This window comes from Nasonia vitripennis (genome assembly GCF_009193385.2).
Source record: "Nasonia vitripennis strain AsymCx chromosome 1 unlocalized genomic scaffold, Nvit_psr_1.1 chr1_random0002, whole genome shotgun sequence".
Lineage (NCBI taxonomy): Eukaryota > Metazoa > Arthropoda > Insecta > Hymenoptera > Pteromalidae > Nasonia > Nasonia vitripennis.
Window position 1 is genome coordinate 1717744 of NW_022279588.1, and position 17375 is coordinate 1735118.

General features: G+C 35.7%; 1 protein-coding gene across 11 annotated transcripts in view; it reads left to right on the forward strand.

The window, feature by feature from the left end:
* The first annotated feature begins 3212 nt into the window (after positions 1-3212).
* The window catches only part of LOC100678509 (nuclear pore complex protein Nup160 homolog), a 311275-nt gene continuing 297112 nt past the window's right edge, over positions 3213-17375 (forward strand). For 10 of the 11 annotated variants that reach the window (XR_004345105.1, XR_004345104.1, XR_004226940.2 and 7 more), the window contains exon 1: positions 3213-3492. Coding sequence is in view for 7 of the 11 variants with exons in the window: in XM_031925542.2 (XP_031781402.1) it covers positions 3411-3492 (82 nt within the window). In the remaining 4 variants the exon portion in view is untranslated. The remainder of the gene's footprint in view (positions 3493-17375) is intronic. The other variant, XM_032601225.1, reaches the window with a different exon arrangement.

The following is a 17375-nucleotide window of genomic DNA, read 5'->3' on the forward strand; positions in this document are numbered from 1 at the left end:
AAAGGCGTTTGCCGTACCGTTGGGTTGCTGGCCAAAGCCGGTTGCCATATTTGTTACCTCTACGTAGTCAAAAATCGTGTTTGACGAAGTGCTCGGTAATGAACCCGAATTAACGTGGGTGGTGGGCGATGGAGAGATACTTGGTTGGCTGTCGCTCGTGGTGGCATCCTGAGTGCTCTCGTTGCTGGTACTTGTATTCGTTGTCTTGACTGGAGAGTGGAATAACGACATTTTCCCGGGTCTTCTGAGTGACCTTGAATTACGCGAAATAGGAAGGAAAGTCTTGGGGACTAGCTTGCCCGACCTTAATTGTAAGCTAGACTCGTTATCGCTCATAAACGGTGGGGTGCAACGACCAGCCTAACTCTACGTTGAAACAAGCCGTACAAAATTATTAATAGACTAAAGTGTACTCGCAGGTACATACATTAGCAAGGCAAAGACTTGTTCAACCGCCAACTAAATTAACTTATTGCTAGGTGCAAATGCAAAGGCTAACGCTACGCTGCGTTGCCAAACGACGTGGCTCTCGGAAAAGACGTGTTGTCCCTCCTGCGTGAACCAACGTCCGGGAAGAGGAAGCAACAGCGTCTGTTTGCGAGGGAGCCTGTTGCTTGAATTTATTTATTATCGTCGTTTGTTTATTTGATAAAAGAGGAAAATGATTGAAATCACAAAGTTCCTAGATAGGAAACGTAAAATTATGGAATTAAAGTTTGTAACCTGTATATGCCGCGGCGCTGAGTTGACCTAGCGGCGTGTGTAAGAGGACTCTCTCAACTAGAGATGATTGTTGTTCCTTCTGCGTGAACCAACGTCCGGGAGAAGGAAGCAACGTGTCTGCACGTGAGAGGCCTGACGTGCCCTAAGCATTATGAAACTAAAAGAAGAACACACGCTTGTGTTAATTACGCACTCTAAAAAAAAAATATATACATTTACTGAATCTATTCGTTGACGCAACGTATGCGTGACACTTCGACGAACTGTTGCGATTAGCACACACAGTTCTCGGAATCAGAGCCGCTTCATAACCAAGATGGCGGCTTTGCGGTGAAATTTCGCTCGCGCGCACTAAATTACCTGAGTGTGAGATTTTCGCACGTCTCGCCACACACGACGCTACAATTCCACCACTACTGCTGCCGATGAGGAGGTGTTGGTTGGGTGGACAAAAGGCGCCGGTGTCGATGGCTTCACGCAAATCCTTTGTTGGAGAGCGCCAAAGGTCACGGCCTTATGACGATGAGAAGGCGCCGGTGACGGTGGCTTCGCGCAGAAGATTTAGTCCATCGGCGAGGGCTTCCACGTTGTGCAACGTATAGTTGCGGGGAGACTATACGCGCCGGCGTTCCTGCGCGCGTATAGCTCAAAGTGACGGCGCGTCGCTAGGACTTGTTGCTGCCGCTCTCGACACGAAAAGACGTGTGTCGAGGAGATCGACTTGGTTGTCGATAATGCTCCGCGTGTGCACCGGCGTGGCAGCGTGCACACGGGAGTGTGCGATGTGCGTGAAGAATGACGCAATCGCAAAATGTCTTTGTCCGCGACGTGCGAGACAAAGACTCCGCGGCTGGAGAGACTTGCCGAGATGTGCGTTTCTTCTTCTTCTCGTCGGCGCTCGTTGACTCGTCGTCGAGAAGCCTGCGTCGGGGTCACCAATGTGGGAAGAGGACGTCTAGGCTAGGCCAGAGATGGAACACTCTTCTCTTGAACAATCACTTTATTCTCTCCTCTCTCTCTCTCCAGCTCAACCGACTTGTACCGTGGTTTGCGGAACTCTGCTCGGCGTCGGCGCTCGCTCGCAGCATGGCTGCTCTCTCTCTCTCTCTCTCTCCCTCTCTCTCTCCGCAGTCGGGAGGTGCTGCCACCTAACGTGGGGCACCTACATAAATCTCATATAGATCTCAGTACGAATTTCAGTCATATGATATCTATATGAGATCTACATGAGATCTCATGTAAGATCTCATATAATATTTTCACGCGGGCTGGGTTTAAGTGCTTTGGTTTTTGGTTTAATACTTGCTTTGCTAGCCTTCCTCCGATGTGCCGAGATGTAGTTTAAATAATTCATTGAGCTTTCTTTTTTCTTTTACGGTGAGCCAGCAATAAATATAGGTATAATTTACTTTTTAATCGTTTATGAAAAAAAAGTATACAATGAAACTTCTTGAATTTTAGGAATACAAATTAATAATTTTTTTTTTAATATCAATGTAATTAATAACACGTTATCGTACACTAATAAGATAATTTAAATTTATTTAAAATTATATTTTGTCTTTACGTACAAAACTATAAATAATGGTAGTTATACATTGCAGGTACCCTCTGTACCATATACTTACTTAAATTGAAATATAATTGCTGAAGTAGAATGGCATATTGCGTTATTATTGTATACTATATATTTTATCAGCAAGTAGAAAAAAAATTTGCTGAGACTTGGACTCGAACCCGAGTGAAATTTATTTAAAATTGTATTTTGTACTCTTTACGTAAAAAACTATAAATAATGGTAGTTATACATTGCAGGTACCCTCTGTACCGTATACTTACTTAAATTGAAATATAATTGCTGAAGTAGAATGGCATATTGCGTTATTATTGTATACTATATATTTTATCAGCAAGTAGAAAAAAAAAATTTGCTGAGACTCGAACTCGAACACAATCATCGTTGATGGAGAAAAACTGAAAGTAGCATATGTTTATCGGGAGGCTGGGGTGGCTTGTTAGTTTAATTTAGCTTTGTTTAAGCTTAAGCTTAACGTGTTTGTGTCGGTTTAACCATAATCCGTCTAAAAAATTAAAGTTTTTAATTATGAGGGTTGATTTCATAAAGACGATCATGGCCACTGACATTAAGGGCTTAGAGTTTAGTCTGTAATAGAGTTTATCGGTGATTGTTTATAAATATATCATTGTTTATGAATCATATTCACCGCGTAAGCCCGAATCCTTGACAGTTACCGCCGCTTATATTATTTCTCCTCTATGCTCTGCCGCGCCGCGATGTGATTGTGTACTCTCTACTTCCCTCTTCGCCGCTGCTGCTGGTGGGGAAGCTAGTTGCGTGGTTGCGTACGGCCGCCCCTACTTCTCCTCCGCTGCTTCTAGATGCGTATAGTTCGGAGAGAAAACCGTAGGGCGGCGCTAGCTTACGACTGCATATCGCACGGCACGCTTTCGCCCATGCTCATCGGCAATCTCTCCTCTAATCTCTCTCTGGTAGTATTAGTATTCTAATCTAAATTTTGCGAAATTTTAATCACCGGTTTATACATTGTGTGGTGCGTCCATGTGCTTTTCGTCAACACAAAACAAAAACAAAAGATAGTGTACGCAGTAATGTTCAAAACTCTATTAATATAAAAATTGTAGTGTTATAGTTATTACGCAAAAAAATGGATTACATTTTGGGTTATCGAGAGGTTATACCTGATCAGACTTTACCAGAAAAATGGAAAGAAATCATCCTGAATACCGGTAATTTTTATCTACTTTTCATATAAATCTAAAACAAATATTTTTGTTTTAATAATTTGTCTGTGTTTGTAGTTGTTTTAAAATCTTTCTTTAAACATTGTCCGAGTAAATTTAATATAGCACATTTCAATAGAGGTGTGCAAAGGGATTATTTAATTCTTGTGAAGTTTTCGTTTTCTGCCCTTTTGCAAACAGTCACATGAGGTCTGGTATTTTTATGAGGAATCGTATTTTTAATCCTGGGAGCCAAATAATCATATGTGAATTATGATTTTCAGGTTAGAGGTATAAAATTAGTTCATACGATACTTTGTAATATATAAGCATAAATAAGTATATATCTCTTGTTTTTCTATAAAAATAATAAGTGAAGCAGTAATGCTTGTTATAAATTGAATTATCTAGGTGATTCTTAATTATATTCAAATTGATATCGATATTTAGTGTTTCTTTGCTCGTATATTATAGCTTTTGCAATTGCAGTGTATGACATAACCTCTGCATGATTGAATTCCGTGGCTGACAGCCATAATAACATTATTTAGATGTTTGTGTTTTCAAGAAAAATCAGTTTCAATATTCAAACTAATATATAAAATCAGAGAAAAGGCTAGGACTCAATACAAGATAGATCAATTCACACATTCAATACCCACCCATACATTACTATAACCAGCCATACTGAAAAAAGTCAGATGATATTTAGCTGATTATTAGATTATAATCAATGAATAATCATGTCAAAGTGGCAGCTCATTCAATATAAATTAGCATGATTATCAGGTGATAATCATCCTAATTTATATTGAAGCTGGTAAATATAAATATGTTTTTATTATTAAAAATAAAATGTTAATAATAAATAGCTGATTGTCACATGATAATTATACAACTATTTAGATCCTTGATTCTTTTTATTCTGTGTTGTTTAAAATTATTGAATTATACAATATTTACATGATGAAGGCCTAATTAGTTGTGATGATCTTTAAATCCATTTGGTGCCGCGATTGGTTGTAGTAGGCGCTACTCTTGCAAATTGAGTAACAGTTACTTCGATTGGCGTAGCCCATGCGCCAAAGAGTGTATTTTGTAGCTCCACATTATCGTGATTCTATTTGTATAATTTTTCTTGTTATGCCAGAAATAGTTAAAATGTCAATACTTCAGTTATTTGTCATCCCAATGATTTTATTAATGCCAATATTAAGGTTAAAAACATTTTTGCAATTGTGGAAAATATATACTTTCCTTTTGTCTTTAAAAGTCAAACCAAATGTATGAAATATCTGCATGATTCAAATATGACTTATGTAGATCTATTCGAAAGAAATTCTGAATCTATTTTTAAATCACATTGTGTTAAACTTGTTAAATCATATTATTAAAAAATAAAAATGTCAGGAATTTACAACCAGAGTTTTGGTATTATCATCCAGATGGTAACAACTCAGAATAAAAATAATCAAGGATCCCAATTTCTTCATCCCATTTGAAAATAAACACATATTTTTATTACATGTTTTAATTATATGATAAAAACATATTATTTTATTACATGTTTTTGTGGTTTCAATTTCTCATATCACAAAAACATGAGATACATTTGTATATAATGACTACAGGTTGTGCATTGTATGTTATCACTCTAAACCCCAAAGTAGAAAAATTAACGTTAGGAAGTAGAAATAAATCAGTTTATACTTTAGGAATAGAATAACTCCTTAGATTTGTACTTTAAGAAAGTTTAAATTGATGACTTTATACTTTGAAATTGCATAAAAATATTTTAAAAGTGTAAAGAAGAAAATCTAAACTTCTAAAAAAGTTTAGAATGACAGTTTTAAACTTTCCAAAAGTTTAAATTGACAATTTTCAACTTTCCAAAACTCTGAGATCATTAGAAAGTAGATTGTCTTTACTACTACTTTTCTTACTTATAGTTTTATTAATTTTTGGCAATGATATGCTCTTATTCCTAGTAGTTTTCGTATTTTTACTATAAATATCCCTTAGTTTCTTATAGTTATATGTTATTACTTCAATTTGGAACAATTGCCTAACTGTTAATGGGGAATTTTGTGTTTCAAAATGATTTCTGTTAATAATTTTTAATAACTTCTTTTGTACTCCTTGTATCGAGTACATACAATTGTTATATGCCTTACCCCAGGCAATTATTCCGTAATTGACTAGACCCTGGAAGAATGCATGGTAGATCATCATTAAGGTTTTTCTATCCATTATACTTTTAATTTTTGCAAAGACAAAAATTAAATATCTTGTTCTTTTTACAATAGAGTCAATGTGTATATTCCATTTCATATTGTAATCGAAATGTAATCCTAAATATTTATGGCTTTCAACCCTATTTATAAAGTTGCTTCCAATTTTAATATTTATATCCTCTGGAACACTATCATAGTAGTCGCCATAGGTTATATATACAGTTTTATTTACATTTAACGATAGTTTATTTAACATCAGCCGACCACGAGTCATTACTCGAGATGATGACTGTGTTGTCTCCATAAGACATTATAGAGTCTTTTAACATATCTATCAGTAGGCCATTTACATATAGGATAAAAAATAAAGGACCTAAAATGGTTCCTTGCGGAATACCTATGAAAATATCTTTGTATTCACTTTTGAAATTATTAATCTTAACGCATTGTTTCCTACCTGATAGATAGCTAGTTAAGAGTTTTAAGGCACATCCTCTTACTCTATATTTTTCCAACTTGTCCAATAATATTCTGTGATCAACAGTATCAAAAGCTTTGGCTAGATCTAAAGTCGTTATTATAATTTACTTTTGTCTAGACTTTTGTATATAATATCCGCAAGACAATCAAGCGCATCTGTTGCTCCTCTGCCTCTGACGAAACCAAACTGTCTCTGATATAATATTATGCTTCATTGTAAAACTGAAAAGTTTGTCGTATATAATTTTTTCAAATATTTTAGCTATATTAGCAATCAGTGATATTGGACGGTAGTTTGCAATACATTTACTATCTCCAGACTTGTGAATTGGTACTATATCAGCTCTTTTTTAGTGCATTCGACCAAATTGATTGCTGTATACTTATGTTAAAAATACGTTCCAAGGGCTTTGCCAGGAACATAGCAATGCACTTGATTGTACTTGCATCGATATTGTCAACCCCACCAGCTTTTTTCTTCATTTCGCTTATTATTCTGTGGATTTGACAAATATTAGTTGGTTGTATAAATATGTATTTGCTATTTCTTGCTGGCAGTCTTATTTGATCATCGCACTCATTATTTATTTGGTTACTTAGGTCTATTCCAATTTGACTAAAATAATCATTCATTTCATTCACTATATTGGTCTTGTTTACTATTTTTTGGTTATTTAAGACTAAACAAATAATTTACATACAAAATGTCATTAGTTTTATAAGCGCAATCTCAAAATATAAACTATTATTTATTTTATGTGTAAAAAATGTAATTTTCTGATTTTTTTATGAATTAGTTTTCGAAATTTAGTATAAGAATACAATTGTATTTTTTAGAATGTATGCATTTCGCGTTACGTAGATAATAAGTTAACAAACTATCATTGTAAAGTTATTGTAACAAAGTAAATAAAACAGTTTTTCAAATACTCATTTATTCTGACATTTAATAATATATAAACAGTAGTTTTTATTAGTTACAGTATGCATCATCATGTACATTCGATATAAACGATAAGAGCTATGTAAATTTGTAGACCATCTAGTGGGATACGATTAACGTGTTTTTTCAAGTCATTTCTTTCTTCCCAAAATGTTAATTTTCGAAGATAAGCTACGTAGTGACTATTCTCTCTCTTCTCAACAAGCACAAATGAGATAACGCCAAGTAAACCATAAACTTTCTCTTCAAGTTTCAGTTTAATTGGTAAATGTTGGTGTATTTTTGGCAGCTGGTATATTTTTGGAAGCATTCTCAAATACATGTTCCACATCAAATGCAATGTAGGAGCCTACTTTATATTTTAAATTTGCTGTACTCTTAGAACATTTTCGACAGTGAATATTATCTTGAGACAGTGAAGATGTAAGTAAGTTGATCCACATATCAGAACAATTAATAATATCGAATTCCTGTAAGATTTTTTTTTGGAAGTGCAAAGTTCTGGAAGACCCACATGCATTACATGAAACAAGCCCTAAAGTATCTGAAAAAGATTTTGTCATTTTTTCAAATAAGCTTGTAACATTCATTTCACAATCTACAATATTTTCTCTGATCTTGCTGAATGGCCACAGAATTTCTGCTCTTTTAGCATAAAGCAGCATAAACGAATCTTCAGTCGAGGTATGATCTCTTACTAATTCAAAGAAATTACTTTTATTTTTGGTAAAAAAATCATCAACAGTATCCTTGAATTCTCTAAATGTTTTGTAAGCTTCTATAAATAATTCGGCATGGATGGAATTGAATGGGCATTTGTTCGTAAATTTATATTTTCCATCTTGAATGTTAACTGGTGGTAATTTCATTCCATTTATTATTACATTCATGCCACCTAATTGATGATGATTGTTCTTTTCAGATTTTTTTGTTACTACATTCATTTTAAGAGAGTCCAATTGCGTTGCAGTTTGTTTCACATCACCCTCAGATTTTAAATCAGTCATCAATAAAGTTTTAATAATAGCTCGACCTACTTTCATTTCTGAAGCAATGAATTTTAGATGTTTTAAGATAAATCTATTAGCAGACACTGGACGGTTCATATTGTATATGTTTTTCATTATTCTGTTATAGCCTTCAGATCCGGTTGATGATGATACATCTTTTGCTATAGGATAGTAGGCATGCATCACGTTAGTCCAAGCAGAAAACTGACTAAATAGTAACATTATATTACTAACAATTCCTGGACATTCGAGAAAATTGGGTTTTGCAAATCCATCAGTATTATTTGAACATTTTGCTTGACATTTACGGTTTATTTCTTGTAAGTAATTTACGATTTCATTTGGCATTTGGCTTAAATTTTCAATGTCAGTTAACTGAGTGTTGTGGTACTGATTTTCTCCGAATTCTCCGTCCTCGTAGAGATTGTTATAATCAAAAGTTTCGATCTTTTGAATCAACCATTTTTTTCTCTGGTAACATTCACTATTCTCTTCGCAAGTATCACTTTGAGATACTATCAAAATACAGATTACTTCCTCAAGCAACTGTAAATTATTTGCTCGTAAAGCGTACGCTATGCATCTACAATAGAAATCTTCAACTCCTTTACTTTTATCAAAACATTTCCATTTGGTAACATTTTTTATTAAATGATTACGATCACGTTTGATTAAACATTGAGGAAGAACAGAAGTCTGACCTCTTAGAACTCTGAAACAATCTGTCAAATAATCGTTGTAAGAGCAGCCATTATATGCTAATGCAATTGAATTTAATAAGGCCAAGGAACAATCAGTGTTAGTAACTTTAGGTATCGGCGCACCATCTTCCTTACATCTTCTCAAAAAGTCAGTGATTGTATTGGTATTATGTGAATCTGACAACATCTGAGCGACAGGATAAATTTTTCCAGCGAATCTAATGACAATAATATACAAAAAGATATCAGATGAATAGTTATCTTCTATAATGTTCACTTTTTTAACAAAAATTCCGGTTGCATCGATTGATATATCTGCCTCAGGAAGTTTATCAGCTTCATTCCACAATTTTAATTGCTGCTCAGTCCAATACATAACAATGAACGGAGTAGTGGAAATCATTTTTAAATCATTTCCATCATCCATAATTGCATGCAACGATTCGATTGGTCGCCCAGGGTAATTTTGTAGATTAAGGTCTCTATCAATTACTTCCTGCCTAGCTGTTTGATAAACTCCAGAGGTATTTATTATAGCTGGAATCGGATCTGAGTCATCCATCAAATTCTCCACTTCCGTCATCTTGTGATGTTTCGCAGTTATGTATCGTAAGGCCGATTGGGCTTCGATTCTGCGGTCTCTTGCTAAAAATCTTTTATGCTTGTGAGGAATATGCCACGTATCGACAGTTTTCATATGCAGTTTGATACCTGTCTCATTGTCTAAAGGCTTGGATTCGCAAACGCCAGTAAATTTCGCACCACATTCAGTACAATGACCCCAAAAATGAAAGTATGGCTTATCTTTACTTTTGTAAAAATAATGTTTTTTAAAGCTGTAACAACAATTTATCTTCTTATCTTTCCATAATCTATGAAAAATGATATCAGTTCATGTTTTAGGTAATACATCGTGGATGCTTCCATCTTTGTACACCTTTTTAACAGGTCGAATTTTATTCCATGTTTTCTGATCCAATTCTACATCAAAACTTGTAGCAGACAATGATTTATCACTGCACATACTATCTTCATAGTCGCTATCACTGTCATCAATTGAGTCTGAACTTGAGGTTTCCATATCAGCTAAAAAAAATTAAACTAAATTTAAAATTATTCATGCAGAAAAAGTATAAAGAATCGTCAAAAACATTTTCAAAATGTGCTAGGTATCAAGCGATTAGTCAATAAATCCCAGGAAGAGATATTATTCAAAGTTGGTTATTAATTTATTATTAATCAAAGATCGTTAATAAAGGTCACTAAAATTTGTATAATTATATGATAAAACAAAGAAAGAAAAGAAAGATACTGAAGTAATTTAGATTCTTTTAAGAATATTAGTTTCATCGCTACATAGTGGAAATATTAACCTACTCACCTAATATATTTCAAATCCAATGGTCAGAAAAAAAATGCAGCTGCGGTAGATATCAAGCGACAGTCAATAAATCCCAGTCTACTGTATCCTGGCTTAGATTCATGTAAAAATAGTGATAGATGAAACTTTTTAGTTTTCAAGAGCTGCTTTACAAACTGAAATTCCAGTTAAAACAAATACTGTTATAAATTATCGCAACCAGGGCATACTTTTCATACTACTACAACAACAACTTTGTAAATTTTTTAACAATAATAATTTAATGCAGCTATCAAAGTAAGATACTGCGGCAAATTATAAGTTGTTTGTATAGACTACTGTATATATGTATTTATGACAGATCAGCAAAATTATAAACTATTATATATTATGAATAGCCAGCCTAAATATACGACGATTAATCATAACAATTTATCATTAGCCACATCTTATATAAAGAGTGAAATAAACGGTATGATAAAAAATACATGAATTTCATGTCTTATGAGGAAACATTATGATGAATATTATTTTTTTTTTAATTTTCACTCCCCTAAGAGCTTTATCTGCAACAATCAAGAAACAGTTCTTTGTTCTGTAGGTAGTAGTTAACATTACAATCTAAGTTCAGTTTATATAGCTGAAAATAAACTTGGACAGAGCAGCTAGCCTGTGAAAGAGATATTGCAACTGATTAAAAAGGGATATTGCAATTGATTAGAATAGATTAAAAATAAAAGTCTGACTTTCTCAATTTGTGAATGAAACAATGTAGGTAAAATGAAAAAAATTGAAGGTATTCAGTTTACCTAAGTAAAAAAGTTGTATTTGAAGCAGTTAACCAGCCAGCTCGTTACATGTCCTGTAAAAGCTCTTGAGGATCAAAGATAGTCTTCGAGTTGGCATCATGAGTCCTTGCGATGAGAGGTGTACGCACTCTCAGGACTAATCCTGGGACTCGGTGGACTGCAACAGTTCAAGCGATGAGACCAGCGTGATCCCACGAGCCAAGATCTTGACTAGAGTTCTGTGAAAGAGTAATGATTGTTTACGATTCAGACTTTCTAAACATTTTGATGAATACACAAGAAAGTGAATATTAAAATATTTGGAAAATTTCTCATTTAAAAATAAAAGCATTAAAGTGATATACTAAAAAATATTGAGAATGATGGAAAAAATCAGAAATATCAAAAATTACACTTGAAGTACATAAGTATGCAGCCAATGCTACTCACCCAATTACACAAGTTTTACTTCAATCTGCCCTTCGATGAATCTCACCAAGGTTGTAATGAGGTTGCACTATGACTTCCCTGAGACTCGATAGCCCGGTCATAAGATGAGATAAGGAGTATAAAATATCTGTAGAAATTTCATGGCTATAATGATCTGTAGGAAATACTTGAATACTTAATAATAGGGATTGTAATGTTAACTGATCCTAACTATGCGTTAATCGACATTCGACAAATTGTTTAAATAATGTGCAACATGTGCAGCAAAGATAGTCATGCACTTTGTAAAAATGTAACGAAGACAAAAGACGCGAGCGCGGGATCTGATGAAATTAAGATCTTCCGAGAACTGCAATAAGCTTCATCAGAGAACACTTTAAACTTGTTACTCTAACCTTTATAAACTCACTATACGCTTGTGATCGACGAATAAAAGATACGGATTCGATCATTTATTGTTGAAACCACTTGTTTTTGAAAAATTCTCTCTTTACTTGCACATATAAGTACTTTTTGCTTGAATGGAAGATGTTGTACACAGAAGAGAGTAGTTTGAAATCTCGACTGTGTTCAGATGTCTACTTTATCGATACAGAATGTAAACACCGCGATCATCGATAAAACAGACTTGATATTCAAATTAAAGGTTATTTTACACAACACCGGATTTTAATTTTCTTGCAACAAATTTTCGACAGCTAATCTCAGCAATAAACAAATTTTTATTAAACAAAAGCTTTTTTAATCAAATTATAAAATTATAAAAAAAATCAAGTATGATTAATGTATTTTTAATTTATAAAGATTTTTTAAAGAATTATATCATTTTGCTTGCTATTTCTAATATTTCTGAATGAAAAAAGCTTATACTCACTTGCATTATTAATGAGTTTCCGTAGAAGTCCACTCAACCATGATGAATTGGTTTGATAGTTGATGTGCTTGAACAACGAACCAAGATTACAACTTTACAAGTTCTATTTCAGCATGCGTTGACTCCAAGTTTTCCATGAATGTTTATAAATATCTGTTGCGTTGGGTTCGTTAAGTTGATAAGTAGCTTGTGGATATCAATGCCACTCATCACTTCTTCGTATGTTAGAGCACTGTTATGTATGCCTGTGAAGAATAAATGACTTTAGAATTTTCAGCTGTTATCATGTGTTAAAAAAATGTATGAACAAATTTTACCATTTCTTAGAAAATCAATGACAGACAACATTCTTTGGCACTGCTCACAGATCAAGTTGGCGATAAACTTTCCAATAAATTTAATGTATGTATTAGATGACCAGAAGCACTTTATTGCTTTGCAATCCATTGTCTCCGCAGATTTTCTTTTGATTCGTTTCATACTTATACCAATTTTACTGTCCCATGGGTATAAAAATTATTGTTTAAGTAAACTGTAAACAAAACAAAAAGTATTGTTGATTTTAATCAACTGGTCATAATTAATACTAATCAATTGATTTCTATACAAACATAAATCAAAATAGATTTTTTATACAAATAAGTGAGGTTAAGTCTATCATACATATAAATTTTATAATAAAATCCGAATCCGATACGATAACATAAAGTACATAATGAATAAATATTTACCTTCGAGTTGTATAAGTGTATGATGATAACGATATCAACATCAGCTCTATCGTTATTATTATTTTCACATAAACTTATTTCTCAGCAGGCGAGCTATATCATATACTCCGAGACTCCGCGATCTGCAGCAGACGAACGCGCACCAAGTATCTTTCGTCCTCGTGGCCTGGCTCCGGAGCGTCCCAATTATTTTTATTTTTTTTTTGCAATAAATAACGATCATAGGCATAAACCGTTCACGGGTGCTGATTGCGCATGCAAAAGTCTATAGATTAATATTTTTATAGTGTTGTAATTATTTAATCAAAACGGTAGAGGATTAAAATTTGAAATACCGCAGCACCCGGAAGAGATTTTGACTTTTCTCAAAAACCAAAATTCGCGCAAACGTTTAACTTGCAAATTCTTGATGCATTTTTTATGCGCAATCTATTTTTGAAACTCAAAATATCAAATTTTTTTTTTCGGGTGCCAACTTCTATGTGCTGCATCGTAGTACGGCTCTGCGGACTCTTATCGCTGACTCGTCTTGCAGCTCACGTTGCAGACGTGTGCGTCTGTGACACCACCCTCCTTTGAGACGAGTCGCCCTCAGCTACTGAACATCCTTACCGATCGGCGGTGCTGCTTCTTACGCCTCTAATGTCATAGACACTGGGCTGCAGTCACTGCACTAGCCGCACAGATCAGAGACCTATTAACGCTTATCAACATATGGACCAGAGACCGACTGAGACTGATTGAGAGCCTGCTCGGAGGAGGTATAAGGGTAAGGTAGATATCTGTGAGTTCGAACACTCAGTAGATCTATTTAGCCGGGTTCTAAACCAGCGATCTACCCCACAAGGGATGCCAAGGGTAACGGACGGAGAGGAGACGAGTCGGAAAGCTAAAAAGAGTAGACGTGGGATTGAACCGCGGACTCCGAGATTAACAAGCAGGAGCTCTAACCACTGAGATAACGTCTACGATACAAGCGCATGCTATGCATCGTAGTACGGCTCTGCGGACTCTTATCGCTGACTCGTTTCGTAGCTCGCGTTGCAGACGTGTGCGTCTGTGACATCGGGCTGGCTTATATTTAGCAATCGCTTCTCGCGTTTGCGCTTAATTTCGAAACCTAGAAATTCATCGGCACGGTCTACAGTGATTTTAAAATTGCATTTTAAGTATTCTAATATATATATATATATATATATATATATATATATATATATATATATATATATATATATATATATATATATATAATATATATATATATATATATATATATATATATATATATATATATATATATATATATATATATATCTATATATATTTCTATTGCATTCATACTCTCACTCATGATCAAACCATCGTCTACATACCCAGCCAAATATACTTTATATTTTTGCACTTCGCCACTAAACACGCACTTGTCACTGGCGATGTTCACAAGGTTAAATTCCTTTAGAAACCTCGTAAAATTTTCATTCCAGCATCTCGGTGACTGCTTCAATCCGTATTGACTGCAATGTAGCTTCAAGACTGCGTTCGGTTGATTCTGGTCCGTATATCCCGCTGGCTGCTTCAGATAAATTTCTTTTTGAAGTTCTCATAATTTTCTTTTGCTGGTGCGAAAGTTACAAAGAAATCTATCCCAGGTCACTGTCGGAATCCTTTGACTACTAGTCTTGCTTTATATCTTTTCAGATTCCCTGCAGCACCACGTTTCATTGCGAAAATCCATCTGCATTCGATTGCTCGTTTTCCTTTAGGTAAATCACATAAGGTCCATGTGTGATTTTTTGGGAGGGCATGCACTTCCTCATCCATGGCATTTTTTCAATTTTTAGCGTTATCACTGACTATAGCCTCATGATAACTCATCGGTACGGCATCAACTAAATATGCTATAGAGATGCCGTATCGATCAGGTGATCGCAATCGATTTATGTCACGTAATTGTCGACCAGCATGCGCGTTTGCATTATTTGGTACCTGTTCAATATTTTCAGCAGCGGGTGCAGGTTCATCTTGGTTGACCTATTCTCGTTGATCCTCAATCTGCTCCTCCAGCTGTGGCCCCTGCTGCTCGATCAAAGCGTCTCGCTCGTCTCTTTCTTCCGGATCAAATTCTATTGTAAACGTTGTAGGTTCAGCACCGGCATTCTATAGTTGGTCGATTCATCGTCATAACTGACAAGGATTACTGGCTAGCTCTTTGGGTCGAACTTGTGCCGCTTTTCCTTCGGCACGTTCAGGTAAGCTTAAGCCCCGAAAATTTTTAAGTGCTTTATAGTGGGCTTTCCTCTAAACCATTTCTCGAACGGAGTGGTCGTGTCACCTGGCTTGATGGTTCGAATCAGGATGTAACACGTGGTGTTTACTGCTTCAGACCATAATTTTTTATCGACCTTCTTAGCATGAATCATCGAGCGCGCACTTTCTACAAGAGTGCGAATTTCGCGTTCGGCACGTCCGTTCTGCTCATGAATGTACGGCGACGACAATTCATGGATTATCCCTCGCTCCTTCAGGAAGGTTTGGAACTGACCGCAGGTATAGTCCGTCCCGTTTTCCGAGCGCAGGACCTTTATTTGTGTCCCTACCTGGGTACGCACGAACGCTTCAAACTCCTCGAGTCTGTTTACGACTTCAGATTTGTTGGCCATAAAATATACTTTTCTGAATCCCGTGCTCTTATCTTTCAGGACCAGAAAAAATCGTGTGCCGCTCGGCGAGCTTATGTTTACAGACCCGTAAACATCTGTGTGGATCTTTTTCCCGGGGCCATAATTGCTCTCTAATCCGACGCTCGGGTGAAGCTTGCCCAGGATGCATCCCTTACAGAAACAATTTTCGCCCACGACTCTGTCGCTTCCGAGCTGTTCGCACGTGTACTTCACGGCGCGCACATTTACGTGGCCCATCTGCTCATGCCAAAGCTTAATATTAATGTCTCCAGCTTAAGCCGCATTACACTCCATAGGCACTTTCACTTTGAACAGCGGTCCATGTGGGACCCCTCGCAGGGCTAGCTTGCCGTTCTTTTCTCGAATTTCGCATCTGTCTACGAAAGAGTGGAAAGAGTAGCCTTTCTTGTTTACAGATCCAATCGCAAAAAGGTTGCATCCTTATTCAGGGACGTAGAGTACATCATGTACCTCGCGTTCATATATAATTCCCTTAATCGTTTCTTGGATTGTGATTATACCGATGCTGCTCGCTGCGATGATTCAATCATCAGCTATCCTTACTATGTGGCCATTCGTATTCGGCTGCATAGAAGTGAAGTAGTCTTTGCAGAAACTCATGTGCATTCCGGCGCTAGTATCAGCAATCCACAAATCCGTTTTCGTATCACTCGCGCACTTGTATGTTTCGACAATATCGTATATCAACCCCGACGCATTTTTCACTGAGCCTTTTGACGATTCATTGTCGGCTGCTTTCTTCGGACATTCGTGACCTTTCTCTTTACATATTCCACATCGCGTTCGCTTCTTTAATTCCTCGATGTCCTTTTTGGAGTTCTTCTTGCGTGGGCCTTTTAAGGGGGTGTGGGAGCTAAAGCTTCCAAAATACGCCACGAGGTATTTCGTATTTCAAATGCCAAAAAAAAAACTAAAAGTCTAATTAACTTTTTCGTTCGGTAGAATGATTAATTAAACTTAATAGAATAGCGCTGTGCTATTTATATTGATAGAAATTAAAATAATAAAAAGTTTATTGGTACTACTTAGTTCTAAGGTTAGCGCTGAGATCACGCTAAGATCGTGTAAACACCCATTCGTATTTCAAAAGTTGTTAAAAAACTAAAAGTCGAATTGACAATTTCTTTCTATAAAATGATTCTTTGAATAAAACACTATTGCGCTCTGGTCATAATTTTTCATTGCACGCTTTATTTAAAAAGTTTCATTGACCAGAAAAACAGTGTTTTTTAGCTCCCACGTCCCCTTAATGAAGGTTTTTGCAGGCGCTTGTCTTCTCTGAGTAATCGAGAAATAAGATTTTCCGTTTTTTGTTCGGCCTCGGGAGTGCACTCCCACGTGACGCAAAAATAGAAAAATTTCGCAGGCGAACTGCTCAATAGTTTATTCAACACACACGTATCAGACGGTCTGTCACTCGCGTCATTTAGCTTCTGAATAATACACTGAAATTGTTCCAACTGAAGAACACTTCTTGGACGGATGCATAGGAACGTAGGTCACAGAGTTGAGCTTTCACTCTCCTGCCCGATGCAGAGGACCGGATGATGCTGCGAGAAGCAGACGGCTGGACGATGCAGAATGAAGAAGACAATTTTGAAGAGCACACATACAAA